This window comes from Sciurus vulgaris, assembly GCF_902686455.1.
Source record: "Sciurus vulgaris genome assembly, chromosome: 11".
In the NCBI taxonomy this organism is placed as follows: Eukaryota; Metazoa; Chordata; class Mammalia; order Rodentia; family Sciuridae; genus Sciurus; species Sciurus vulgaris.
This window is the reverse complement of record NC_136472.1, coordinates 14352872-14380523: the sequence shown is the minus strand read 5'-3', so window position 1 is coordinate 14380523 and position 27652 is coordinate 14352872. Positions and strand designations below refer to the sequence as shown.

General features: G+C 40.7%; 1 protein-coding gene across 1 annotated transcript in view; it reads right to left on the bottom strand.

Moving 5' to 3' along the window:
• OSBP (oxysterol binding protein) overlaps positions 1-27450 on the bottom strand; it is a 33005-nt gene extending 5555 nt beyond the window's left edge. Inside the window, exons 1-10 of the mRNA XM_079102269.1 lie at positions 25153-27450; positions 20266-20474; positions 17953-18203; positions 12953-13151; positions 12604-12706; positions 12234-12288; positions 11902-12033; positions 6930-7175; positions 6563-6683; positions 819-922 (exon numbers count right to left, since the gene is read on the bottom strand). Coding sequence (XP_078958395.1) covers positions 819-922; positions 6563-6683; positions 6930-7175; positions 11902-12033; positions 12234-12288; positions 12604-12706; positions 12953-13151; positions 17953-18203; positions 20266-20474; positions 25153-25514 — 1782 coding nt within the window. The 5' untranslated portion in view covers positions 25515-27450. The remainder of the gene's footprint in view (positions 1-818; positions 923-6562; positions 6684-6929; positions 7176-11901; positions 12034-12233; positions 12289-12603; positions 12707-12952; positions 13152-17952; positions 18204-20265; positions 20475-25152) is intronic.
• Positions 27451-27652: the final 202 nt, after the last annotated feature.

Here is a 27652-nt window from a genome sequence, read left to right as displayed (position 1 = left end):
GTACATCACCTGCACCTTTTTATTTTTTATTTTGAGACAGGGGCTCACTAATTTGCCAAGGTTAGCCTCAAACTTATGATCCTCCTGCCTCAGCCTCTGAGTAGCTGGGATTGCAGGCCACCCCAGAACCTGGCTTGTACTAATGTTATTTTGTTCCAGATTTTTCAACCTACACTTTGCCACCTACCTTCAATAATGCAATAACTCCTGGAGGAACATCTCATCTGACTTTGTAACCCCAATACCTAGCATACTGCTTGGCAATAAATATTTCATAAATAAAAGAAAGGACTAAAAGTGTTTATTGTTTTTATTACTTTCTTGTATCCTTCATAGTGCCCAACACAGTCCTACTCGTCATTGTTGAGTGTTATAATTTAGTTATTTATAAATAATAATTTGCGATATAGAAACTTGGGGAGATGGAAGTAAGTTACTGCCTGAGAGAAATTCCTTAGGGGGAACTGATAAACTAGCAGCAACATTCCGGGGTCAGCTGTCATGTCCAAAATACTGCACGGTGGTATGTGCCTGTAATCCCAGCCACTGAGAAGGTTGAGGCAGGAGGAGATCGTGTTTAAGGCCAGTCTCAGCAACTTAGCAAGGAACTAAGCCAACTTAGGAAGACCCTGTCTCAAAAAAAAAAGGGGGGGGGGGGGCTGAAGATGTGGTGCAGTGATTAAGCACCCCTGGATTCAATCCCTGGTACCAGGGGTAAAAACACCACCAACAAAAACTAAATACTGCAGAGATAAACCTAAAGAGATGTTCTTTGAAACTCCAGAAGTACTCTGAGTACTCTGGGTACCTTTGCTCACCTGATCTATCCACAACTTGCCCACAATAATGTTGTGCACTGTTGTAGTAACTTTTTTCCAAGTGTAGTGATGCCCAGTTGCATGGAAAATACAGTGGATGGTACCTATAAGAAGAGAAGTATATAAATCAAGCCAAATATTAGAAAAACAGCACCAGGCAAACTAGAAATGATAATAGATTGATGTCTATCAATATAGCTTACTTTAAAAAAGAGAACAATAAATCAAAAAAGGACTTGTGAACTTCTTAAATGTTAGAGGCACTGATTGAAATAAACTTTTTCACTTGATGTTTAAATTACAAATAAAATATGACTAAGTGATGACAAACACTGAGAACAAATATATCTTAGTTAGAGAGCTATGTTTTACAGTACCAATTGTAAAATTTATAGGAACAAGTCAAATATGCCCTAATGTGGAAAAAGAAAAAAGGATTCCATTGTGGGAAGATTGCATTGGTTGTCAGTATCAAGGGCTGGGCCCTGATGTTAGGCTAGCTGTGCGACCTTAAACAAACCATTTATCTAAGGGACTGAATAGTAAAAATGGAGTAGATAGAGCAGGGCTTTGGAATTAGAACTGAATTCAATCCTGGCTCTACTACTCATTAGATGTGTGATCGTGTGTTGTACAGTGAAGAATTCGTTTGATCTTTGTCCATTGTTCCTGGGAAGGAATCTTTAAACCCCTGTAACTTCTTAAAGGATGGGAGTGAACACGATAGTTGATGCTAATGAGCTGATTCATGCTGGTCCCCACACAGCTAACGCTAATGAGATAACTCCAATGAGGGCAAGCCAGGCCAGGAAGATCAACCATGTGATTAGGGAGGCAGGGCCTTAAGTCATCTGTTATCAAGCCAACCTCCTGACCTCCCTCTGTAACCTCTAATGAAAACAACATGTTAATTGTGGTTCAGGCAAATCCTTTTTTTGCAGGAAAGATTCAAGAAGCCTTGGTAGTTGGCCAGTGAGGATGACAGCATCAGGAGAATGATAACAGCAGAGTCCTGCTGACAGCCCTTGTCCTTGCTATGCTCTCCTCGTGCAGTACCTCATTTAGCCTTCACCATATTTGCTCCACTTATATATATTCAAATCTCTTGATCATCCCCTCACTCTATGAGGCCACTATTATCCTGATACCAAAGTCAGACAAAGGCATCACAAGAAAAGAAAAACAATATTCATTATGAAAAATGATGCAAAAATCCTCAACAAAATACTAGGAAACCAAATTTAGCCGCATATTAAAATGATTACATGCCATGACCAAGGGGAATTTATTCCTGGAATCCAAAGATGGCTGAACACATGACAACCAATCAATATAACAGCATCACACTAACAGAATGAAAGGAAAAAAACCCTATGTGGTCATCTCAATTGATACAGAAAAAGCATTTGAGAAACTTCCAAGACTTACTATAATTAAAAACACTCAAAAGGGGCTGGGGTTGTGGCTCAGTGGCAGAGCACTTGCCTAGCACATATGAGGCACCGGGTTCGATCCTCAGCACCACATAAAAATAAATAAATAAAATATGTCCATCTACAACTAAAAAATATTTAAAAAAAAAACACTCAAAAAACTAGAAATGAAAGAAAAGTACCTTAATATAACAAAAGCCAAATATGAAAACACCACAGAAAACACCATACTCAATGGACAAACACTGAAAGATTTTCCTTTGATTAGGAACAAAGTAAAGGTATCTGCTTTCACCACTTCTATTCAACACAATACTAGTTCGAGCCAAAGCACTTATGCACGAAAAAGAACTAAAAGACAAACTGGAGAGAAAGAGAGGTAAATTATCTCCTTTAACAAATGATATGAAGTCATATATAGAAATAGTTAAAGATTTCACAAACACACACACAAAAAGAAACAATTTAAAATAATAAATAATTTAGCAAAGGAGAAGGTTACACAGTAAACACATGCAAATCAATTGCATTTCTATATACTAACAATGAACAATATCAAAAGGTTATTAAGGACACATTTATAATAGCATCAAAAAGATAAAATACGTTGAATTAATCAATAAAGTAAAAACTATAAAACACTGCTCAAAGAAATTAAAGACAAATTAAAGTACATTCCATGTTCATAGATTGGAAGATTTACTATTGTAAAGATGTCAATACTACCCAAAATAATCTACAGATTCAATGCAATCCCTATCAAAATTAAATCTATTTATATCTGTCTATGAATCTCCCCATCTCTCTCTCTCTCTATACTTTGGGTGTGGGAGGGTGTGTGTGTGTGTCCTGGGGATTGAATTCAGTAGCACTTTATCACTGGTTACAACCCCAGCCCTTTTCATTTTTTATCTTGAGATAGGGTCTTGCTAAATTGCCACAGCTGATCTAGAACCTACCGTCCTCCTGCCTCAGTTTCCAAAGTTACTGGGACAGGCATGCACTACCATGCCTGGCTCTAAAAATACATCCTAAACTTCATATGGAATCTCAAGGGATCCTGAGTAGCTAAACTAATCTTACAAAGGAAAAAAAAAAAAAGCTGGAAAACTTACACTTTCTGTCTTTGAACTTATTGCAAAGCTATGGTAATCAAAACTGTGTGGCACTGGCATAAAGACAGACAGACAAACCTGTGGAATAGAATTAACAAGAGCCCAGAAATAAACCCTTGCATATATGCTCAAATGATTTCTGACCAGGATACCAAGATCATTCAAAGGAGGAAAGGATAACATTTTCAACAAACAGTCCTGGGAAAATCTAAGTAGCCAACATGCCAAAGAATGAAGTTGCACTTTTTCTTAATAATAATAATAAAAATATATATGTGTGTGTGTGTGTGTGTGTGTGTGTGTGTGTGTGTGAGTATTGTATAACTCAAAATGGATCAAAAGCCTAAGTGTAAGACCTCAAACTACAAAACACAGAAAAAAACAGGGCAAATGCTTCATTACACTGGTCAGGCAATGATTTCTTGAATATGACACCAAAGGCGGAAGCAACGACAAAACACAGACAAAAATGAACTCGCTGAATTCATTTTTTTTAAACATTGTGCATCAGAGGACATCAAGGGAATAAAAAGACAGTCCACAGTATGGGAGAAAATATATTAACAAATCATATTTCTGATATAGAACTTGTATTCAGAACACAGAGAACTCCTAAAACTCAACAAAAAAATTAACAACTCAATTTAAAAAATGGGCAAAGAAAACAATTTTTTTAAAAAAAATTTAGTTGTAAATGGACACCATGCCTTTATTTTATTTATTTATTTTTATGTGGTGCTGAGGATCGAACCCAGTGCCTCACACATGCTAGGCAAGTGCTCTACCACTGAGTCACAACCCCAGCCCACAATTTCTTAAAAAATGGGCAGCAAAAGACTTAAGTAGACATTTTCCAAAGACACACAAATGGTTAGTCAGCACATGAAAAGGTACTCAACATCACTGTTAAACCAAACCAAAGGGGGATACCACCTTATACCCATTAGAATGACTACTATGAAATAAATAAATAAGTGGTGGCTAGAATGACTACTATGAAATAAATAAATAAGTGGTGGCAAGGTATGGAATAATTAGGATCATGGTTACTGTTGATGGGAATTTAAAATGGTATTGCCACTAAGGAAAACAACATGGTGTTTCCTCAGAAAATTAGAAATAGAACTGACATTTGACCCAACAATTCTATTTTTGAGTATGTAACCAAAAGAATTAAAAGCAGGATCTCAAAGTGATATTTGTGTACCTATGTTCATAGCAGCATTATTTATAATAACCAAAACCCAAGTGTCTATCAACAGATGCAAGGATAAGCAAAATGTGGTCTATATATGCAATGGAATATTATCCAGTTTTAAAAACGAAAGAAATTCTGGCATTTACTATATCACAGATGTATCCTAAAGATATTATGCTAATCAGTCACATAAAGACAAATACTGTCTAATTCCATTTTTATGAGATACTTAGAAGAGTCAAAATCATAGAAACAAAGTAAAATAGCAATTTCCAGGGTCGAGTGGGAGAGGAGAATGTAACAGCAGTTAGTGTCCAATGTATACACAGTCTTAGTTTTACAAAATGAAGAGTCCTGGAGTTGAATGGTACTGATGGATAGACAACATTATGAATATGTTTCATAACACTCAACTGTAAAGTTAAAATGGTTAAGATACCAAATTTTATTTAATGTGTATTAGACTGCAAGAAAAAATTGAGGAGAGGTGGGGGGAGGCGGGGACTAGAGAGATCACAAGGCAGTGGGATGAAATATTCAAAATGCTGAAAAGGAATTAATTTTGTATCTAGTAAAACTACCCCACATAAACAAAGGGGGAACTTAAGACATTCCCACATTAACAAAACCTGCAAGAGTTCATAACTAGCAAATCTGTGTTACAAGAAATACTAAAGGAGTCCCTTAGGCTAAAATGAAAGCACACTAACTTAAATCCACATTAAGAAATAAAAGACCAGTTAAGGTAACTACAGTTAAACTACATAAAAGACAGTGTAAGGGTAGTTTTTACTTGCAACTGTTTTTTAATTTCTCCTATGTGATTTAAAGACATAAAGAAACATAGAACTATTATAAATCTATGTTGATGAAATTACAATGTATAAAAATATAATTTGTATGAAAATAAAAGCACAAAGTTAGGGAAAGGTAATGGATCTCTATAGGTACAAAGAGTTTGTGTACTATTCTAACAGTGTATATTAGGATGCTTAATCCCAGAACAGGTCTTTTTTTTTTTTTTTTTTTTTTTTGGTGGGGGAAGGGATGAGGCGTGGGGTGCTGGGGATTAAACTCAAGGCACTCTACCACTGAGCTACATCCCTAACACTTAAATTTTATTTCAGGACAAAGTATCATTAAGTTTCCAAGGTTGTCCAAGAACTTCTGATTCTCCTTCCTTAGCCTCCTGAGCAGCTGGGATTATAGATATGTACCACCAGGCCTGGCCTGATCTTTTTGATCTTGACACAAAATTAACTTGTAATCCAGTAAGATTTTTTAAAAATAAAGTTTCACCTTACTTGGAATTTAGTGATTACCCAATTCATCAGGTAGAGAAAGAGAAGGGGTGGAAGAAAAGAAGGAAGGTGAGAGGCTAGCCAAGAAACCTGAACTTACAATCATGAGGGTCCTGATTTTCAGAGAGAACTGGACTGCTAGAGTAATCAGGTAGACAGCACAGTTAAGAGAGAGAATTTTTTTAAAAAGTCATGCTAGAATATATGTTATAAAATGGTGCTAAAGATTCATTCAGTAAGTTAAGAAGACAAAGAATTTATGACAGGCTGGTTCCTTAAAGAGTCTCTGGCCTCTTCACTCATTTGATAGCTGAGAAGACAAATGACCTGATAAAAGCTAGTTAGTGGCCAGATGCGGTGGCGCATGCCTGTAATTCCAGTGGCCTGGGAGGCTGAGGCAGAGGGATCTCAAGTTCAAAGCCAGCCTCAGCAATTTAGCAAGGCCCTAAGCAACTCAGTGAGACCCTATCTCTAAATAAAAATACAGAAAAGGGCTGGGGATGTGGCTCAGTGGTTGAGTGCCCTCGGTTCAATCCCCAGTAATCCCCCACCACCAAAAGAAAACTAGTTAGTGAAATTTGGCATCTGAATTGAGATGAGATTCTGTCTGTTGTTTTCTGAATCAGTGACCTCCTTCGTCATGCCAGAAAAACTTTCATTCCTAAAGCATCAATTCTTATAAAGATAGTGGCCTTACCAAGGGGCATAATGGAGAGGTATTTGCCTCGAAACTTGCTGGTGATTTTGATTTCCTGACGCAGCGTCCAGCCATTTTTGGACTCGGCATGATGAGCTGCAGCGGGGGGATGATGACTCACCTTGAAGAGATGAGGTTCAAATTAGCAAGGCAGAAAGAATGAGGAAAAGATACAGCCTAGTGTTGGTGATAAACACCCAAAATTCATCCCACAGCAGTAAGTGAATACCAGGCCATCAGTGTTGAATTCTAAAGGAAAAGAAGGGTAGGATGACAGAGACTGACATTTGTACAAACGGCACCCAGGGGGTCAAAGAATCATCCGTTTTCTTCGGAAAGGAAATGTCAAGGTGCTGAGGCTCCTTACCTGCTCACAGAGGGATCGGTACCCATTCTCCTCTAGTCGGTCCAGCTCGAAGGTCTCCCCAAGGAGTGGGTTGAATGGCTTGCTGGTACGGAAGACAGTAGTGGAGTAGGAGGACACGGTAAAAGCTGCAACATAACAGAGCTGTTCTAGAGAGTTCTCACATTTTGCGGCTCGGTCTAATAGCTCATGGTATTCCAGATCTTCAGTAAGGCGCTGAAGCATGGATAAGGGCTCATTAAAGTTCACCTGTAAGGAAAAAAACAGATATAAAATCTTGACATTTATACGAGAGTTTAAATTCTTTGCAGGGGGAGGAACAAATGCTGAGATGTTGAGGTGATAAGGCAAATCAATGGAAAGAGAAAAGACTCAACCTGTAGGCAACTCATTTTCCTTGGCATCTGCTTGTGTCAGAGTGGCAGAAATCACATTTTCATGCATTTCAAGAGTAAGCTTTGTGAGATGGAAACCATGCCTCTTCTGTCCAGTACTATCTACCTAAGAGCCATCAGTACCTGGCCCATAGGAGGCCTTTAAAATGTAAGCATTGAATGAATAAACTTTAAAATATACTAAGTTGTAGCACAAATACACCAGAGAGGAAGTCAGGAATTTAAAGTTCTTGGGGGGGAAAAAAAAGGTATTAAATTACAGGCACTTCCTGACTACTGAAAAGATCACATCACAAAAGGTAGCTTCTACCCTCAACTAGACAATTGCTAAGTCTCAGTTCAGTTCTGCATCAGGCCAGAACTGACTTCTTCTGAGGCTAGACAGCTGTATCTCTGGATGTAAAGTGCTTACGATAGGGGCTGAGAGTTGCGTATGCTCTTACCTTTCAAGTTATTTAGAGCCAGCTTAGGGCAAGTGTGTGTGTGAGAGAGAGAGAGAGAGAGAGAGAGAGAGAGAGAGAGTGTGTGTGTGTGTGTGTGTGTGTGTGTGTGTGTGTGTAGGCTTCTGTTAGGGGAGAGGACATTCATTCATTCATTTACTCATTCCACAAATACTAACTGAGCCCTCATATGTGCCAGACCCCATACTTGGTACAGAAAATGAACAAGAAACACTGTTGACATTCTCCTACCCACAACCAGTTGGTTTATAAATTAACTGTTCAGAATTTCAAATTATTTTACTAATTCGAAATTTTCTATAAAAAGAAGTGAGGTTCCCAAGCTAGCCCATCAAGTTTATTAAATCAACAATGTAGCTCTAAGAGCTTGAATATTTCTAGCCTAAGTCCAGACAATAGAAAAAGAAAGAAAAAAATGTTTCTTTCTACTTAATGGTTCTGGCCTTAAACACCATTTCAGTTAAAACAAACAAACAACAAAAACAAAAACAAAAAATATTTTCTTTCTTTACATCCCACCTCTCTTTCTGCATTTTCGTCCAAGCTTGTAGCCACCAACCTCTGAGCTACACAATATCCTAACATTTACTATTCCCCTCAATTGTGCAATTCATCTTATTTCACTATAAAAACTATTTTTAACAAAGAATAAAGGGAAAAATTACTTGAAACACTATCGTTCAAAGATAACCGCTATTAACATTGCTACATTTTTTTCTATGCATTTATACATTTTAAAAAATAATACACTGGAGTCTGAATTTTCTCTGAAAAATATAGGTTTCTGTGTGAACATTTTCCAGGGAACAGAGAGTCATAGAACCAACTCTGAAATACTCATCCCTTGGGAAGTAGAATCAATCAAAACAGGATGCTATACTAAAAAACCACCTTCTCTACACTGAGAGACAAGTTGTACAAGACACACACACGCTGATAAAGACAGACTGATAAAGACCTAATTCTCAGGAATCTTTCAGAAAGATTCCATAGTTTAATAACCATGCCAATAAAATTTTTCAGTGCAATATTTCAGGCAACGTGAAGCAACATTTCCATACGTTCAGGAGAAAACAGTGTACTCCACTGGTGGCTACTAGACATAGCCACTGTTCCTGGGACTAGAATCAGCACTTGCTAAGTCTATCACTGCTTTTCATGCACATATGACCCTGCCTTCCTACAACTGTTCCAGGAACCACCATTTCCCTAAAAGTGTTAAGCTTTTTATAACGATCATTTTATCACTCTGAGACCAAATAGGAAAACTAACGAATCTGAGTATTTGAAACGAAGGGAAGCAGGGAGTTGATTATATAGACAATAGGGCAGCTGCAAAAGACAATCCCAAGATGAGCAACGTCAGGAAGTCATAAGGGAGGAACAAAAAAAGCAGTGTATTACTATAGCCGGAAGCCAAGGGGAACTGGCGTGGCTACAACCTTGATAGGAGCTCAGGAGATCTGTCCAGATGCTGCCAGAAAACTGCCCAAGAGGAAAGAAATACCCTTCCTCCCAGCTCCCATCTCCTGCGGCCTTGCTCTGGCAGAGTCCAGCCAGATTCCGGCAGACACGGAAGCCTGAAAAACAGCCTCGTGAGGTCAGCTTTCCTGTGACCCAGTATAGGGCAGGGGAAGGGTGAGGACCTGATCTGCAGGCCAACAGGTGCAGAACTGCACATTCCTAATGGCAATGTCAATAAGGAACTAAGGGTAAAGGAGAGCAGAGAGGTCACCTAGACCAGAACTGTTTCTAAGCAGAACTGCACTTCTCACACCATGACAAACTGTCTTTCCAGCCTACCTGCCCACTACTTCTAGACACCTAATGCTCCAGGCAAGTGAGCTTTCTCTTAGGTCCCCAACACACCCATTATCTTAGTTTTTCCAATGTGCCTGCTTACTCATAGCCTTTTCTTTTCTTAGGTCAATTTTTTTCTTTTTTTTCCCCCCAGTGCTAGGAATCAAACCCAGGGCTTCACTCTACCTCTGAGTTATATCCCCAACTGTAGTTGATACCTATATTTTTAAATCATACAGACTTACAAATAAACAAACTATTTGCTTTTCAAGATCTGCTGATTAAGTAATTGAACATTTGTTGAAAGATCTATACATGCCAGGCACTGGACTAAGCATCAAGGATTTGGAGTTTAATTAGACAGTTTCTCTCCATAGGAACATAGTGTATGAAGAGGCAGAAATCATATACTGGTCTCTACACCCCAAGAGGTAGAGAGAATGCTTTCTGTATTTCTGTCTGCCAAGTACCTGGCCCTCTGCTCCCCAAGTCTTCATTTCCAGCCTTTTCTCTAGTTGTCTGAGGTCATATAACTAAATTCTGGCCACAGAGATTTAAGAGATTAATGGATTATGCAATTCCCAGGAAACAACCCTTAAAAGGCAGAGCCTGGCCACCTTTTTCCATCTTCCAGTTGACTGGAATGTGATCCTGATGGCTCAGGCCGGAGGTCACTATGAACCTAAGAACCGAAACCACAGGCAACAGAGAAACAGGACAGAAAGGAGTCTGGTCCCGACATCACGGAGTACAATACCAGCCCTGGACCATCTACTTCTGAACTTTAACACAAGAATGAGTCAGGCCAATATTTGTTTAAGACAGGAGTTACCAGCTTTTTCTGTCAAAAGTTAGATAGTAAATATTTAGGCTTTCAAGGACGTGTGGTCTCTGTCACAACTACTCAATGCTGCTTTTGCAGCATGAAAGCAGAGACAGATAAGACATAAACGGATATCTCTGTGTTCTAGTAAAACTTTATGGACACAAACACCATGAACAATTAGTCTCCTTTTGATTTTTTTCAACCACTTAAAAATATAAAAGCCATGCTTGGTTTGTGGACAACATAGAAAGCAGCCAGATTTGGCCCGCAAACCCCTAGCTTGCTGACCCCTAGTTTAAACCAATGTATTTGGTTTACTGCTTTAAATTGAACTTATATCCAGCTGTTATACCAGGCAAATAGAAGGCACTCAGTAAATGCTTGTTGAATGAATAAGTAAGAGAAACAATGGCCCAGACATGAATGGTGGAATCTGTTGGGGCACAGGAGAGAGATCGCAGCCTGACTGGATGCACTGGAGGTTTACTGAAAGAGAAGACATTACAGCTAAATTCCAAAGGAAAGAGTTTTAGCCACAGCAAAAGAAAAATACCAAGGGTCGGTGGAAAATTCAAAGTTTCAACAGAAAGATCACTGTGTATAAATAAATGCTCTGAAGAAAAAAATAAGATGCCTCTGAGTATCTGAGGTTAACCTGATGACTATACCACCACACACATATGATGACCTTGTCCCTGGGGAAGAAGTACTGAGTCCAATAAAGAACATGGATTGTCCAGAGCAACAAAGATCCAGGATTTTCAAGTGAGGAGTGACACAACCAAGCTTGCAGTTTTAAAAAATCACTTGAGGCTGGGGATATAGCTTAGTTGGTAGAATGCTTGCCTCACGAGCACAAGGCCCTGGGGTTCAAATCCCTAGCACCACAAAAAAAAAAAAAAAAAAAAAAAAAATCACTTTGACAATCATGGACAGACTGGAAAAAGGAATAACAGGAGCCAGGGAGGTCAGAACAAACCTCATCTTCACCATGGCAATGATTTTCTTGTCCTGGTTGGAATGAATTGTTTTTGCTTCTATGCTCCCTAAACCTGTGTGTGTGTGTGTGTGTGTGTGTGTGTGTGTGTGTGTGTGTAGTATTGCCCATTACACTACATATATATATATATATATATATATATGTGTATAATTTCCTATTATACTATAATAAAAAATATATCATTTTGTTACTGGTTTTTATGTCTCTTTTAAATTATATTCTTCTTAAAAACAGAAATAAGCTTGTATTTATTTTTGCATGCCCCCAAGCACAGAGCATAGGAAAATATATCTGGTTCTAGGTGATCTGGGAACATACCAGATTCAGAGCCAAAACTAAACCAGCTAATTTAAAGGGACAGTTTATAACTATAAGAATAACAAAGGCTATGCTCAAAACTGCCACAGGAATGGGTGGGACTATCATATCAGCACTCTTTCCCCTGAGGCTGAGAGGACCTTCTGGCAGCAGTCAGGGTGTGCAAGGACCTCACCGGCATGGGGATCTTAGAGAGTTCTTTTCCAATGCAGTTCTTCATGATACTCCATAAATTGAGGCTATAGTTTGGCTTGTATGGTATTCTAGTTCTCTTTTCCTTCTTCGTCTCTTCCAGCTGATGCTTGTACTGAGAACAAAAACAAAGCCATTCAATCACCCACAAAGAACAGAAAATCTGCTATTTCTAACCTTCCCTTCCCCCATGCTTAAAAAAAAAAAAAAAAATCCAGGATTTTTTTTTTGTCCCTCTTAGTACTTCAAAAAAAAAAATCCTTGGGAATCATACCCCAAGTCCTTCACCTTTGATACCTTCCACATAAGAGTTACCTGTTCATCAAGGCTAATGTCACTGCTGGCTCCACTGATGTTGCTGCCAGTACGTCTGCATGAATGGGAACATAGGAGAATTAGAACAAAGATCAGAGATAGAGTTTGGGCCTCAACATTTCTTTACAAAGCAGAATGTCCAGGATGCTGTACAAACTTACCGAAGGCTAATAATCAAAGGATGTAAATAGATATGAATGTAAATACCTCTGGAGAGCTCACCACATAAAAAGCTGACAGTTTTCCACTTACTTAAGGAAAAGAGCCCAGATTTTAGTAAGCGTCGACAACTACAACATTACCAAACAAAGTTTCTAACCTTTTGATGATCAGATATGTTCATTTTCTTCAACGGTGAAGGATAACTTACTTGTGGCCCAAATTTTCAGGCATGGTGATGATCTCTGGTGCATCAAAAAATTCATTCTCATCATCTTCATCACTCATGTCTCCTTTCCCAGAGCAACACTGATCTACGAGGAGAAAGGCCTCCTTTGTTTTCTCTTGTTATATTGATCAAATGCCTGGTACCGCAGGTTCTTCTCAGTACCAACCACAAATGTAGCAACAAATGGTAGAAAGCAGTGGAAAAACCAGAAGAAATGAAGAGCTCCAACGCCACTTCAAATGAGTCATTAATTGTGGAGAATTTGGAGCTCTTCTATCAACTGCAGAAAACCACCTGGCTCAAACCAGAACAAGCTACGTAAGTGTCTTACCTTTACCAGAACCTGCGCTGCCAGGAGTGTTCGCAGGCAGCACTGTGGCTCCCCGGAAGGCCCTCTCCAGGTGGTTGTGCTGCTTTGCCAGCTGCTCAAGGGTTTCTTCCAGTCGGATACGCTGGTCTCTTTCATACTGCAGTGACTTCTGCCACTTTTTACTGTGGGTCTGGGCTAACATGAGAAAGTCTCTGCAGGCCTGTGTGGAGAAAGCATCGATTGTGCCACCTTGACTAGTCAGATTCCCCTCCGGCTTCAGTAGGCCCATTAAGAAACCTCATTCTGGGAACTTCAGCAGGCAAATGAGAATGAAAGACTTTCCCTGTTATTCCCCAGTATCAGGGACAGCTAGCTCCATGCTACAATCAAGGTCAAACTCAGAAGAGAGTGAGAATGGTTGTCATGCTTCTCTTACATTTTCCTAGTCATGAGGACTCAACAAATGCCAAGCGAGCAGTAAACCTAGACAAAGTATTTGTGGCAGTATCACAAAGAGCAGGTATGTGACTATACCAAAAAAGACCCATGGACTAAACAAGAAGAGAAATAAACAGAATAACTACTTTCAGTATAATTTCCTTTTTTTTTCTTTTCTTTTTGGCAGTTCTAGGAATTGAACCCAGGGTTGCTTAACCACTGAGTCACATCCCCTGCCTTTTAATTTTTTATTTTGAGACAGGGTCTTGATAAGTTGCTGAGGCTGGCCTCAAACTTGCAATCCTCCTGCCTCAGTCTCCTGAGTTGCTGGAATTACAGGCATGTACCACCATGCCCAGCCCAGTTCAATAAATTCTTCACTAAACTCAAGTAACCTAAAGCTGAGGAAATTAAACACTGAGAACAGAGAATCTGCACTGAATTAGACTAAATACAGGGCAACACATTTTGCTTTTATTTTAGTCACTGAGAGAAACAATTGACCTTAAATATTAGAGACCTACTTGAGGAATCAAAGAAGGATTCTTAAAAAAAAAAAAAAAAAAAAAAAAAAAAACCCAAATATTTTCATATCAGTCTCTCCACTAGCTCACCCACTATGAATGAGATCAAATACTAACTACTGGTTATGAATATAAGGCAGCCTTCACAGGATGGCCTCCACCTGCCTTGTCTCCTCATCTCTGGTAGATGTACTATATTCCACTACACAGCCACACTGAGCTGCTCATCATTTCTTGGACAGAATTTCAGGTCTGCCTACCTTAGCATATGCTATCCACTCTGCCTAAAATGCTTTTTTTCTGAGGCTGTGGTTGTGGCTCAGTGGTAGAGCACTTGCCTAGGATGTGTGAGGCACTGGGTTCAATTCTCAGCACCACATATAAATAAATGAATAAAATAAAGGTCTATCAACATCTAAAAAATATTTTAAAAATAAATAAATAAAATAAAATGTTCTTGTCCTAGCCCCTTTCTCTAAGAAAGGAAAAATCTTCATTTCTCAAAACCGGGACAAATGCTAATTCTGTGACACCTTCCCTCCTAGTCTCATAGACAGCCAGTCTCTTTTCTACACTTGCTTGGCGCTTTGCACTTTGCACATATTTGTACTTCACACATGCACGGCAGTATCGTGACTGATTTTCTCTCTCCAGAAGATTAGGAGTAACTTAAAGACACATTTACAGCTTACTCATATACAGATCTTCAAATCATAACTTAGCTGTTTTGTACACAGTGGGAGTGTATAAAGTCTGCTTAATAATTCAGTGAAAGAATAAAGATACATAAATGAAGGAAGCAAAGTGAGTTTAAGAGTCAGAAAAGGGATTGGGGTTGTGGCTCAGTGGTACAGTACTCGCCTAGCATATGCGAGACCACTGGGTTCGATCTTCAGCACCACATAAAAACAAATAAATAAAGGTATTTAAAAAAAGGATCAGAGAAACTAAAAGTAAATAGAATATCTACTCCCATGGTTTCAACTGCTGCCTATAGGCCAATGGCTACTAAGTCAGTGAAACCAAACTCCACACTCACTGAGTTTTAAACCAGAATATCCAATGCCTATTCAATGGCTCAAAGTAACTAGAATTTGGGATCAGTGGATCCCAAATGGAACTCACCACATTCCCTTGCTGACTCTCCCTTTGATGTTCCCTATCCTAAGAATAATTCTAGAGCCCTCCCAGCTGTCCAAGCCAGGAACCTGAAGAAAAGCTTTTTTCGTTTTGCTTCCTGCCTCATATCTAATTATCAAGTATTGATTTTTCTTCATTATTTTTGGAGTCTGTACACTTCTTTCTACAGTACAGAGTATACTTCTGGAGTTGGGCTCTTGGATCTCAAATCACAGCTCCATCCTACTATATGGCTGTGAAGTTTTGGGCAAGTTATTTATCTGTGCCTCATCTTCCTTATCTTAAAGAATACAAATAGTAACTACCTCAAAGAGTTGTTCCTTTACATGTAAAGCATTTAGATTTAGAACCACACAGGGTTCACAGTAAACATTCAAAAAGGTGCTAGCCTTTACTTATGCCTACATCAAAACTCCTCCAATCCTCTTCTTACCTAATTCACCAAGCCCACATAGCAGGCTCTGCACCTCCTCTTACCTCCTCCTGCCCTCACCTCCAGCAACTTCCTTGCCCTATCAATACCAGCAGTTCCCAGGCTTTGGAGAAGGAGGGCTCCACACATGCACTATCACTGCCCCCATCAACTCTTCTTGGTTCCCTTTTAATAATACCAATCATAATTAAAATCTAGCAGAGACAGTTATATTTCAGGGCTTTGCTGAGCATTTCACATTAATTACATAATAAAGCCTTTCAACAACCCTGTGAAGGGTCTACTAGCATCAAAGCCATTTAAGGATAAAGAACTGAGGTCACAGAGAATGTAGGTTGCCCAGGGTTATACAGAAGGTAGAGGAGGCGGTTGGAACCCAGGTCCCAAGCTCTGTGTCGCCTTTCTTCCCAAAAAGACATTCATTGCTTCTTCTGAATTTAGCTGAGGTGCTACCTTCTTTAATCCTCCTGGTCTGATCTAAATGCCCCCAATGTGCTATACCACAGACCTCTAGACATGCTCATTTTATCAAATCATGATCCACTCACTTCTCTGTCCTTTCACTAGACAGTAATCTCTTTGGAACCAGAGACCACATGTGCCCTCAGGGATATCTCCTAGCATAGTGTGTGGAACATAGCAGGGACTCATTTAGCAAGAGGATATACTATCAGTGTCTTCCATTAGATTCACTGTGATGGTAAGAAAGGCAATATCCTAAGCTGCAAGAAACTGAATAAAATGTATTCTTTCTTTGATATAACTTGCCCATTTAGAGCTATGATTTATTAGCATATTAATTTTTAATATGCCTATTACACTTAAGACCTTGCTATTAGCACCCAAAAAGTACAAAGAAAACAACATAGGGAGAAAAGGTGCACTTCAAGCAATAATCAGGCATGAAAGGGGGAAAGGTAATGTACCAAGGGAGAACAGACTAAGAAAACAGCTTCCCTCTGATTTCTAAGGGATTGTTCCCTTTAACACAAACTCTGAACACTTACAACTTGGGGAAGAATTTCCCCAAGGAAAAAAGATGAGTATGTTTTCAAGAGAAAAATCCAAACTAAAGTTCCAGTTTCACGAAGGGGTGCTTTATCTAGCAAAATTTTCATATCAGAATAGAAAAAAGAAAAAAACCCTGAAACAAAGTGGTATGGTTATCTGACATTGATTAAAAAGTAGCTTTCCCTCTCTGGAGACCATTGTCATGACCAGAAACAAGCACATAGTCACTAAGAAGTCAACAGTTTGGAAAGAGAGCCAACTAGCCATCAGAAACGCAAGCAACAGCTCTTGCTTGCTGAGTGGTCCTAGGAGATGGGTAACCTTCCTGCAGTCCCTAACTGGAAAAAATAACTTGGGTTCTTTGTATCCCAAGGAATCAAAGCACTGCAGAGTCTTCAACACTCCAGAGTATGATGTTAAAATGAACTAACTTGGTGATTACTTTTCACCAAGTAACTAAATTTTCCCTTGGTCACAGAAAAAGGACTTTGATCTTTTAGGAGCCACATGAACTAAACTAGCTCTAAGCAACTGTCTTACTATCATTGCCTAAATAAGAGAAAATCTGGCACTAGTGAGGTAATTTCATCCCATTTAATTAGGGCAGGAAAAAAGCCAGCAAAAATCCTTTCTCACAGAATACTCTTTTCACTCATGAAATGTCTTCCAGTGTTTTTATGAGGAAGGGAACTAAAATAACCTGCTAGGTGAGAATCAGTAACCAGTAGAGGAAAAACAGCATTGTTTAAGCGATGTATTCATTTCATAACTATCAATACATCAGTAAGGCCACCGGTGTTCTGTTTACCTGGAACCTTGAACCCAAGCAGCTAAAATTTCCCACGCACTAACAGCCACCCAAGGCAGGAGTCATAAGGATGCGGAAGTGCTACCCCTTCTTTATAAAAGAAAGGTTGTACATTTTGTCCTATCAACAGAATTACCCCTGAAATCAAGGGCCAACCAGTATTATAAGGTCCTCGCTAGCAGTTGATCTAGCCCCATTTACCATCCTGTGTGCCAGAATGCATTAGCCAAGTAGGGTTAGGACTTGGCTAACCCAACATAAAGCTAAAGAACAAGAATTGCAAAGACCCATGGAGATCTTTTAGTTTCACAAATGAAATTAGATAAAATTAAACATATAAATAAAAGTACAATCCAGAGAGGTTAAGGGACTCAACTAATATCACCATCAGATGTCCTGTCAGTTGCAAAAGCAAGACTGCAACTCTGGATTCCTAATTCGCAGGCTGAAGCGATGTCCTGACCACTTGAGCAGAGCATGAAAGTCACTCCATCTGGTGCAACGCGTTCTATTTCATGTAAGAAACAATGTAACTTAAAGCCCTTGAGCAGTGAAGCAAGATCTAAGATTCTGTGCTTTACCCATGACAATTTTCTGGCAGTGGGGAAGAATAATGTTTCAAAGAGGGAAAGAATCAAAAAGCAACAGAGACACCATCTGCACTCACATTGATCATGGCATTGGATGTTATCCTAAAGAGTGTGGCTCGCTCATTGACCTGTTTGATCTTTTCATTGCTCTCAGCAGGCAACTTCAGGGACTCCAGCTCACTGAGGGAACGCTGCAGGGCTGTGCCATGCTTGGCTATCAAGTCATTGCAGGTACTCAGGTCCTCCACTTTGCTGGAGAGGGTCCGGAGGGTGTTCTGCAGTTCAGTCTTGTCAGTTTGTGAGACAGACTCTTCATCTCCTGATTCATCTGTAGGAATGCAAAGGTAAGTTATATGACTCCAGAACCAGACTGAGAGTTGGAACCCTACCTACTCTGCCTGCAACCAAACCGACACTCTTCATGCTGTTTTCTATCTGAAGGCTTGCCAATTACCAGATGATTTCTTTACAGTGTGGTCTACGGATCACCTGCACCAGAAACACCTGAGACACTTTTTAAAGGTGCAAAATCTGTCCACATGCCCAGAAACTTTGATTTAGCTAATGTGAAACAAGGACCAGGAAGCTACAGTTCTAATAAGGTACCCAAGTATTTCTGATATATATTGAAGTTTGAGAACCACTGACATAGAGAAGGTCATGGAGAAGCTGAAAGGCTCTCGGAATCAGGAATGTAGTGCTGAGTATTTAAACTTTAGCTTGAGGCCCCCAATTCAGTCCAAACTAATTATTATTGTAAATCTACCATTATCTGTTGGGTGAGTGATGACATGGGTTGAGAATCCAAGTTGCTCTTTGGGACAAAGTCCACGTTACTAAAAAGTTCCATTAATTTATCTTTTCTGAAGGAGAGCTCAGGAGCCTCATGATGAATTCATTTGACACTAAAACCACCATAAAAGCAATGCAAAGTCTTCTCTGATAATAAGTCAAGGAAAGAAGCTCTGTTATACATGTCACTATCAGTTTTGTACTTAACACTTTGTAACTGCAAAGTGAGTTTCTAGCAGTGTAACTTCTTTTTGGAGGAGTTAACATCATCACTAAAATTAAAAGAAATAAGACTTGCCCTATCTGTTAGAGAAACAGGACCAAGGTTAAAATACAAAAAAAAAAATAGAAAACAGTGAATTTTCCTTTCATTGCTTAAAAGGTATTAAATGCAGTAGGGGGCAATGACAGACAATAAGATAAATAACAGACTGACAAAACTCTTAGTGAACAAGCTCATTAAACTATCAACATCTCAGTCAGGTGTGGTGGCACATGCCGATAATCCCAGCAGCTTGGGAGGCTAAGGCAGGAGGATCTCGAGTTCAAAGCCAGCCTCAGCAACTTAGCAAGGCCCTAAGCAACTCAATGAGTCCCTGTGTCAAAATAAAATACAACCCCCCCACCCCCCACTGGGGATGTGGCTCAGTGGTTATGTAACCCTGGGTTCAATTCCCAGTACTAAAAAAAGAAGGAAAAAAAAAAAAAAGCTATCAACATCTCAGGGGCAAATTCTACTATTTTTCTTGAAGAAAAATCAAAAGATAACTAGGTTGTTCCTTGTAGTTTAAAGTAGCAAAATGAAGACTTTTAAGAAAAAAAATCATATATGGTTTTTGATGATCTATAAAGATTGTTTCAACTTAACAAATAAGAAGACTTTAGGAGAAAAAAGTAGGGATAGATCCAAATTATGAATTGTAACAATCCTAAGACTGACCTCATAATAAAGTTATTATGTCTCAAAAAATTTAAGGTAGTCAATTGGCATTAAAAGCAAATCTTAACTTCATGGGAGGCTGAGGCAGGAGGATCACAAGTTCAAGGTCACAAGTTCTGTCTCAAAATAAATAAAAAATAAAAATAAAGAACTGGGGGTATAGTTCAGTGGTAAAGTGCCTCTGGGTTCAATCCCCATTACCAAAAAGGGAAAAAAAAAAAAATTAAATGTGCAAGTGGGGCATTGGGGATGTAGCTCAGTGATAGAGCACTTACCTAATTCATTCATGGCCCTGAGTTCAATTCCCAGTACCTCCTGTGCCTCCCATCCGCTACACAGAACAAAAGCATGAGAATTATGTCTCTAGGACAGAGTTTTTCAACCTTGGCCAGATTAATTTTTTTGTTGTGAGAGACTGTTAAGTGCATTGTATCCCTAGTCTCTTCTCTCTAGGTGACAGTAGCATCTCCTTCAGTTGTGACAACTAAAAATATCTCCAGAAATTGAGAATCACTCAATACTGTATAATGAAATACTGTATAATGAAAAGTAGCTTGGGATATCTTAGAGAGGTGATAATCAAAGGACAATAACACAGTGAGGAACAAAAGAGAGACATAAAGAAAGTTCTCCAGGCAAGGTCTTCTTTGCTGCCCACCTGATTCTGCCAGCATCTTCACAGCCTTGGCCTTGGCCAACTCCAGGGCTGTCACCCAGCGCTGCCGTTCCACTTCTGAGCTAGCCTTCAGATGGTAGGTCTGAGCGCCCCCATTGGAAATGATAAAGTTGCAGGAGTCCTCCACAGTGATGTTGGCTGTGGCGAGGTTAATGGTTCCACGGCAGGTATGTCTCATTTCTGCCTTTGACCTGCAATATGGAGACAAAAATGAGCTAAAGAGAAGGGTAATGGGTGGGTTATCCTTTATCACATTTCATTTCTTTACATAACTGAGTCCTTGAAAATATGGTAATTTTACTAATCTAGTAATATTTCTCTCAAACAACCCCCCTAAAGTTCAAGACAGTAGAGAATTCCTTTCAGAGTCAATAAAAATTGTTTCTTAATCAGATTTTATTCCTCTACTGTTCCTCTCACCGTGAGCCTTTTAAAAATAGACATTATTGCGGTATAACTATTTTCAATAGTAATTCAGTAGTTTCAAGTGTACATTGAGTTTTGACAAGTGTATTCAACTGTGTAACCACCACAATCAAAATGCAGAACACTTCCCTCACCTCAAAAAATTCCCTCCTGCTCTTCGACAGTCAGGAGTTACTTTCTACTTAGTAAGTTATAAAGGTTTATACCTCTTGCAACAAAATTTTGTACAATAATCTCACTCACTAAGAATAGTTCTGTTTTAGACATACTAAACCATCCCCTCACTGTAAATCAGCCCCAATGACAACTGTCACACCATGCTTAGAATTGTACTGCAGAAGTGTAAAAAGGCATCTTTAAATGTTTCAATGATTAAATGTTGGCTATGGCTCAAATGATACGAAATAAGAATAACTAGCTGTCTGAGAGAGCAAAGAGAGAATGATTAAAGAATCACCAGGCATTTTAATCTTTCTGGAATAAGTTCTTTTCTAAGGTCCACAGACTTCTATTGGTAGGAACTCCTAAGCCATCCTATTAATAGCTAGGAAAGATTCAGCAGATCTGCACTGAGGACTGAGTGTAAAAATTTTCCCAATCTCTACTGACTGACAGTTCTATTAATAGACTAACTTTTGAACTTTACAGCACTACTTGGTGACAGCAAGCCACAAAGCACTTCACATAAAATAACAAGCTTCTAGCACAACTGTGTATACAGAGAAAACTGTGCTAATTTCTTCACCATGCTGGTTATGCCCAGGGACCTGCATGTTCAGACTGCAGTTTTTCCCTGTCCAACTGAGAACATAAAGAGGTCAAAGTCCTTTGCCAAACGCCACAGTACGAAGCAGAAACATTTCCTTCTCAGAGAAGCCAAGTGGCCGAATACACCTGGCACATCCAGAATTCCTGCATGCCAAAGACAGCACACGCCCCATCTCCAGAAACTAAGATTTTGGTGTTTGAAAAAGTCTGTTTCCTATGCTTAGGAAGACAGATTTGCTGTCATTTGGTTTGTCACATGAAACTGTTTTTTTCTCCTCCAATGCACAATGAGTTGTATGGGATCGCCAGGGGGTCTCCATGGACCAGGCCATTTTCCATCCCCTGCACCTGCCACACTGTAACGTGAATCCTGTTTTTTCTATTCTTACCTCCCTGCCCCCAAGCTTCAGTTACATTATGAATAATGCAGGCTGAATTACAGATGCACAGCTGACGGGCCGGCTCACCCTTGCTTTCTATTCCAAGGGTGCTACTTGGACCTTCTATCAGATTCCTCCTTATTGGCACTTTTCACTAACCACTTCCCAGGAATCTCTTTCTGCATGGGTCATCTTCACACACTAAAGAAGTTTCTCAAATAGCATAAAGTGCATGGCAATTTAAGAGACACCAAGGAACCCCGGAAGTAAGGCAAGCTTGACCTCAAAGCTCTGGAGTTTGGGTAGATACACCTATGGTTATAAATGATTAGTGAGAAGGTAGAAAGATTCTCAGGGTGCAAGAAAAATTCTTAAGGCACTACAGTATTAGGTGGTATTTTCTGGCTAGAAAGCTCTGCCTGAAAAGGTCAGCTGATACAGTAATTTAATCTCTAAGAGCTAACCACAAAAACTAATGGTATAACCTGTCACGATGCTCCTGGGAGAGCAGAGTCTACATAAGGTTGTAAGTAATGGCTCAGCTATGTAACTTGGTATGTATGGAAGCACAGGATAAGTAAAAAGCAATGAGTCTAGCCGGCCCAGTGGCACATGACTATAATCCCAGCAGCTGGAGAGGCTGAGCCAGGAGGATGGAGAGTTCAAAGCCAGCCTCAGCAAAAGTGAGGTGCCAAACAACTCAGTGAGACCTTGTCTCTAAATAAAATGCAAGACAGGACTGGGGATGTGGCTCAGTGGTCAAGTGCCCCTGAGTTCAATCCCCAGTACCCCCACACACACACCCCCCCCAAAAAAAAAGAGAAAAAAAAAAAAGTGACGGGTCTAGGAAAACACGATTTCAGTTAAGAGAAACAATATTTTGGAAAGACCACACACAAGAGATTGCAGCTTTTAGAAGCATGAAAAGCAGGAGCAAGGACAATTTAGCTAAATAATTCTGAAAGGAAGATGGAGATCAGGAGTACCCTGTTGGGAAGAATAAACTGCCCATAAAGTTGGAAAGAAGTATTTCTCTGCAAGTTTTAGGATAGGGCAGAGTTTTGATAATCTAGATCCTGTTGCTTGGTTGGTTTGCGGGTGGGGATCATTCCAGTTGTTAAGGACAGGCCAATCACATGTCAAGGACAGGCCCAATAAGTGAATCGGTATGTCTGAGGAAAAGTTTTATTTGTAATCAGGTACCACTTGATATCATCGGAGAAAAGTTAAAAGTAGTTACAAATACTTAATAAGATAGTGATCAATACTGATCAAAACTGGTACTGAACAAAGGTTTAACTGACTTGAAAAGTGGATAACATAACTTGGATGAAAAAAAAAAGACTATGCATTAAAGCCCTCAGCTGAAGCACCCTTTTTAAATACTAGTAGTGACTGATGAATCAAGTCAGGAACGTTGAACATTAGAGTGACAATCCACAGTAACAGGAAAACATGAACTTGAGTAGGGAAAAAAACGGGGTCAAAGTAAAATTTTAGACTGAACTGATAATCCTAGATGAGTAGTTAGCAAGGGTTATTTATATTAAAATCATGAATACGATAATGCAAATGATATATACAACTATTCACAATTAATGTTTAAGCAATGAGGATGAGTTATATGAGGCATCATCTATAGTTAGGGGGCAGATAAGAATGTGCTCCGGCTAGGCATGGTGGTGTATACCTGCAATCTCAGCAACTCAAGAGGCTGAGGCGGGAGGATCTTGAGTTCAAAGCCAGCCTCAGCAACTTAGTGAGGCCCTAAGCAACTTAGCATGACCCTAAGGACTGTGGCTGTGGCTCAGTGGTTAAGCACCCCTGGTTCAACCCCCAGTACCAAAAAAAAAAAAGTGAATATGTTCCCACCAGCAACCTCCAGCTCCCACCTTTAATCTCTACTTGAAATTCTCTAAAAGCCAATATAGTGGAGTTGATGGAAAAGAGATTTGTTCACCCTAACACTCCTGGTAGCAGAATGATTACTGTCAAGGAAAAGGAACAAAAGGTGAGTTACTCTTCAACAGGAGTGTTTTGGGTCCTAAACAGGATGGTCTTTAGGAAAAATTTCAATGAGAAATGTCATTTTATTGAGCAAAGTCTCCTTTAAAATATACTTTTTGTATAAAGCATATATAGTAACAATAATCCATAAACTTATTTGCTTTAGATAAGTAATTTATCTCTGTATCTGACTGATTCATGTAACACTAACCTGGGTTTTAGGTTATGTTGGTGTGAACAGAAATAGTTTCAAATCCTGACTCCTCCAAGACCTTGGAAAAATTGCCCATGCCGACTCTCAGTTTCCTCATCAGCAAGATGGGAATATCTTCTAATCCCCACAGTTTTTGTTGGGAGCCAATCAAATACTGTACCTAAAACATCCAGCCACAATGTCCAGCCCTTGGGAAATGTTTGTGTCCTGTCCCTAAATCATCTATCAACACCTTTATGTATAGTAATACAAGAAGAGCAATAGCATGTTATGTTATGACCAGGTTCTGAGTCACCATAAGTATATATTAACCATTCCAAAATAAACACTGTTGAACAGAAATAACCATACCAAACACACGGATTCTTATTTTAATAAAACGTAATCCTAACTAACCAAAAAGATCACAGAAATGTTGGATAAAACAACCATTCCCACGGGAGGGGGTGGGGCAAACAAAAATATGAGCAAAGTAATAAGAGGGCACATCTCCATTCTGGGTTGCCCAGAAGGCGAAAGTACGCATAAGTCTGGGAGAGATAAGAAAGACAAGGGGCAGAACCCTGAGGCCACCTTGTGTGTGGTGTCCTGGTGCCTGAATGTGGGGAGATCAAGGTCGGGTACATCAAGAGCTACGAACAACCTTGAGTTTTGGGCATAGATAGCTGAGACTTTGGGACTCTGGCTGTTAAGTTTCTTGAGAGCAGTGCTTCTGTGCTCTCCTACGAGTCCCTCAGCGCCTACAACAGTGCCTTGCTTGCAGAATTACTAATCGCACCCATGTGGTGGTGGAAATACAATGGAGAAACAAATGCTCTCCCAACAACTGATGATGGAAAGGCCGGGGATGAAGAGATGGGGCACCAAGGGTGGGTAGCAGGGGACAGGGGCGGGTATAAGTCCTGGGGCTTTCACTTTCGTGGAAGTGGACTCCTGTCATGGGCTGTCAATCCTCGCGGGCGACAGAAAAGGGCCTGGGGCGACCTTGGCTGCGGCGCCTGCTGGCGAAGGCGCCGGGACTGTGGGCTGCGGTGGGGGAGGCAAGGTGAGTGTCGGCGCCCCGGAAGCAGTTACCTGTAGTAGCTCAAGAGCCCGTTGCTCAGCACGAACCACCGCCGCTGGTAGCCTTTGATATAATTGGTCCATTTGAAGAGCCAGCCCTCTCGAGCCGAGCCCGAACCCCCAGCGCCCGAGCCGCCCGAGCCCCCAGCCGGCGGCGCAGGGGTTGGGCCAGCCGTCGCCACTCCCCCGGCCCCCGGGCCCGGGCCGCCCGCAGCTGCCGTGGCCACCGTCCCTGACGCGACCCCGGAGCCGGGCCCCGCGTCTCCGCGGCCGCCGCCTCCTCCCACCACTGGGGGACCTGCGCCGCCGCCGCCAGGAGCTGCAATGGCTGCCGGGCCCGGCCCCACCACTCCTCGCAGCTCGGTCGCCGCCATGAGCCGCCGCCGCCCCGAGATACAGGACCGGAACCGCCTACGAGAGCCGCCGCCGCCGCCGCCGCCCCGAGCGCCCCACACGGCTAGCGCATCAGCCACCGCCGCGCAGCGTCCCCGCCCCGCCAGGCCCGCCGGAGGAAGGAGGGCTCGGTGGCCGGGATGGAGGACGTCGATTGGTGCCGCTGAGTGTCACTTGAGGAAGACCCCGCGGACATTGGCATTTCTCTCGGGCCTGTCATTCTACTCCGCCCAGTGAGAGCCCAGGGTGGGACGCGTCCACCCGCTCCGTCTTTGATTGGTTCAAATGAAGGCCAATCAGATGCACATACAAGCTCATTGGCGCTTTCCTGAAGTCTCTAGTGCTCTGGGAGAACGGGAGAATGCAGAGTGCCCGGCCACTTTGGTTGCCGATTGGCTAGTGTTTCCGCCACTCATTTCAGTTTATGCTTCTGTCACCGCCACGTCACCACCTCCCATCACTCTTCTCATCGTCCTCTTCCGCTCTTACGGATTGGTGGTTGGTATCAGCTGCTCAACCCTTTCTACCACTTACTGATCGCTTTAAGACTGGGAGGAGGAGCCTTTCGTCACATTCTCATTTTCATTTCTTATTGGTTAGCATCTATGTCACTCACGTGTCGACGGAGAAGCGGGGCGATTCGTGGAGATGATTGGCTCCAGGAATTGCCTGTGAAAGACTGGAGCTTGGAAATGCTGACCAATGAAAGAGAAAAAATGAGAGCGGGGCAAAACCGGGACAACCAATAGAATCCAGGAGGAGTGCTTGGGGGGCGTGCCGCCTGCTTCCAGCTTTAGGGAAGTTGGTGGAGACGGAAGCTAGTTGGTTCCTCTGGAGTGTTGTTTGATGTGGGCGCGATGTCGAATTTCTTCTTTCAGAATTAAGTCCTCCATAGTGTCTTATTAGGAAGAGTTGATCCGACAGAGAGCGACTCGCGGCGATCAGGCCCTTCCGAGTCCTCCTTAAGGGCCCGCTTCTCACTCAGAGCCGGGAGCCCAGCTTCCAGGGCAGAGGGGGCCCGAAGTAATTTCCACAGGCCCCTCCTGGATCCACGACCCCTGCAGGTTCCTTCCCTGGTCTGCTCATTATCGCGGCACTTCGTATCTCTTGATTCTAGACTCTCACGTGCCTCTGTTAACTGCGCCACGAGTTGCTGACCTAGCTTTGGGGGCAAATTGGCTGGTAAGGATCTGACTGTAGGTCTCTTTCAGACCTAAAGACCCTTAGTGTTAGCACCACAAATACGCGGGTCCGTGCCTGACTTCAGACAGAAATTCGTTACTTCTGATCAACTGTTTGCACTTGACAAAAACCACAAATTCAGCAACTAAGGTAACATTTAGATGTTCTGAACTATTGTTAGAAATGTTGCCAAAAGCATATTTTTGGGAATCCAGCACCTGTTACACTTTGCCAGTTGAAAAGGCAATAGAAATAGCTTTGACTACATGAACTGGAAAATCCTTGCACTAGTTACTTTAATGGATGCTTTGATTATCCTTTATGTTTGATTCTCTTAAAAACCAAAAGTATATTTTCCCCAAAAGATGTCTTTTCTTGAACAAAAGAAAGAGAATAACTCTGAATATATTTCATATTAATTTGATATAGGCTCCCCAATTTAACCATATAAAGTGATATATTTAGCCAAGACACTGTGTTGAAACAGAAAATAAATGTAATGACCTGGTACTTACTAGCATGCAATTTAAAGAGTAATAAAAGAAATGCATTACTGATGAACAAGTATAACCTAAATATTCCAGACTTGAGAGAAAATGACAGAAAACTCTTGTTCTTGTCAGGATCATTTATATTCTCCTTCAATTAAAGGTTACCTTGTAATGAAAGAATTATTAACAAATAAAACAAGTAAAGCAATTGTTCCTATCTTTGAATTAGACTTCCCACTAATACAGGAGCAGTACTAAAAAGAAAATGACTTTTAATATTGTTAAGTCTGACTACAATCATTTTTCAAATAACTCTATTACAAAATATTGTTTACATCAATTAAAAATAACTATGGTCCATATTATAAGGAGAAAAACATTATTTTCAACATATCCATAGCAATGTTGTTATTTTTTCATGTGTAAGATGCTGCAAAAATCATGTT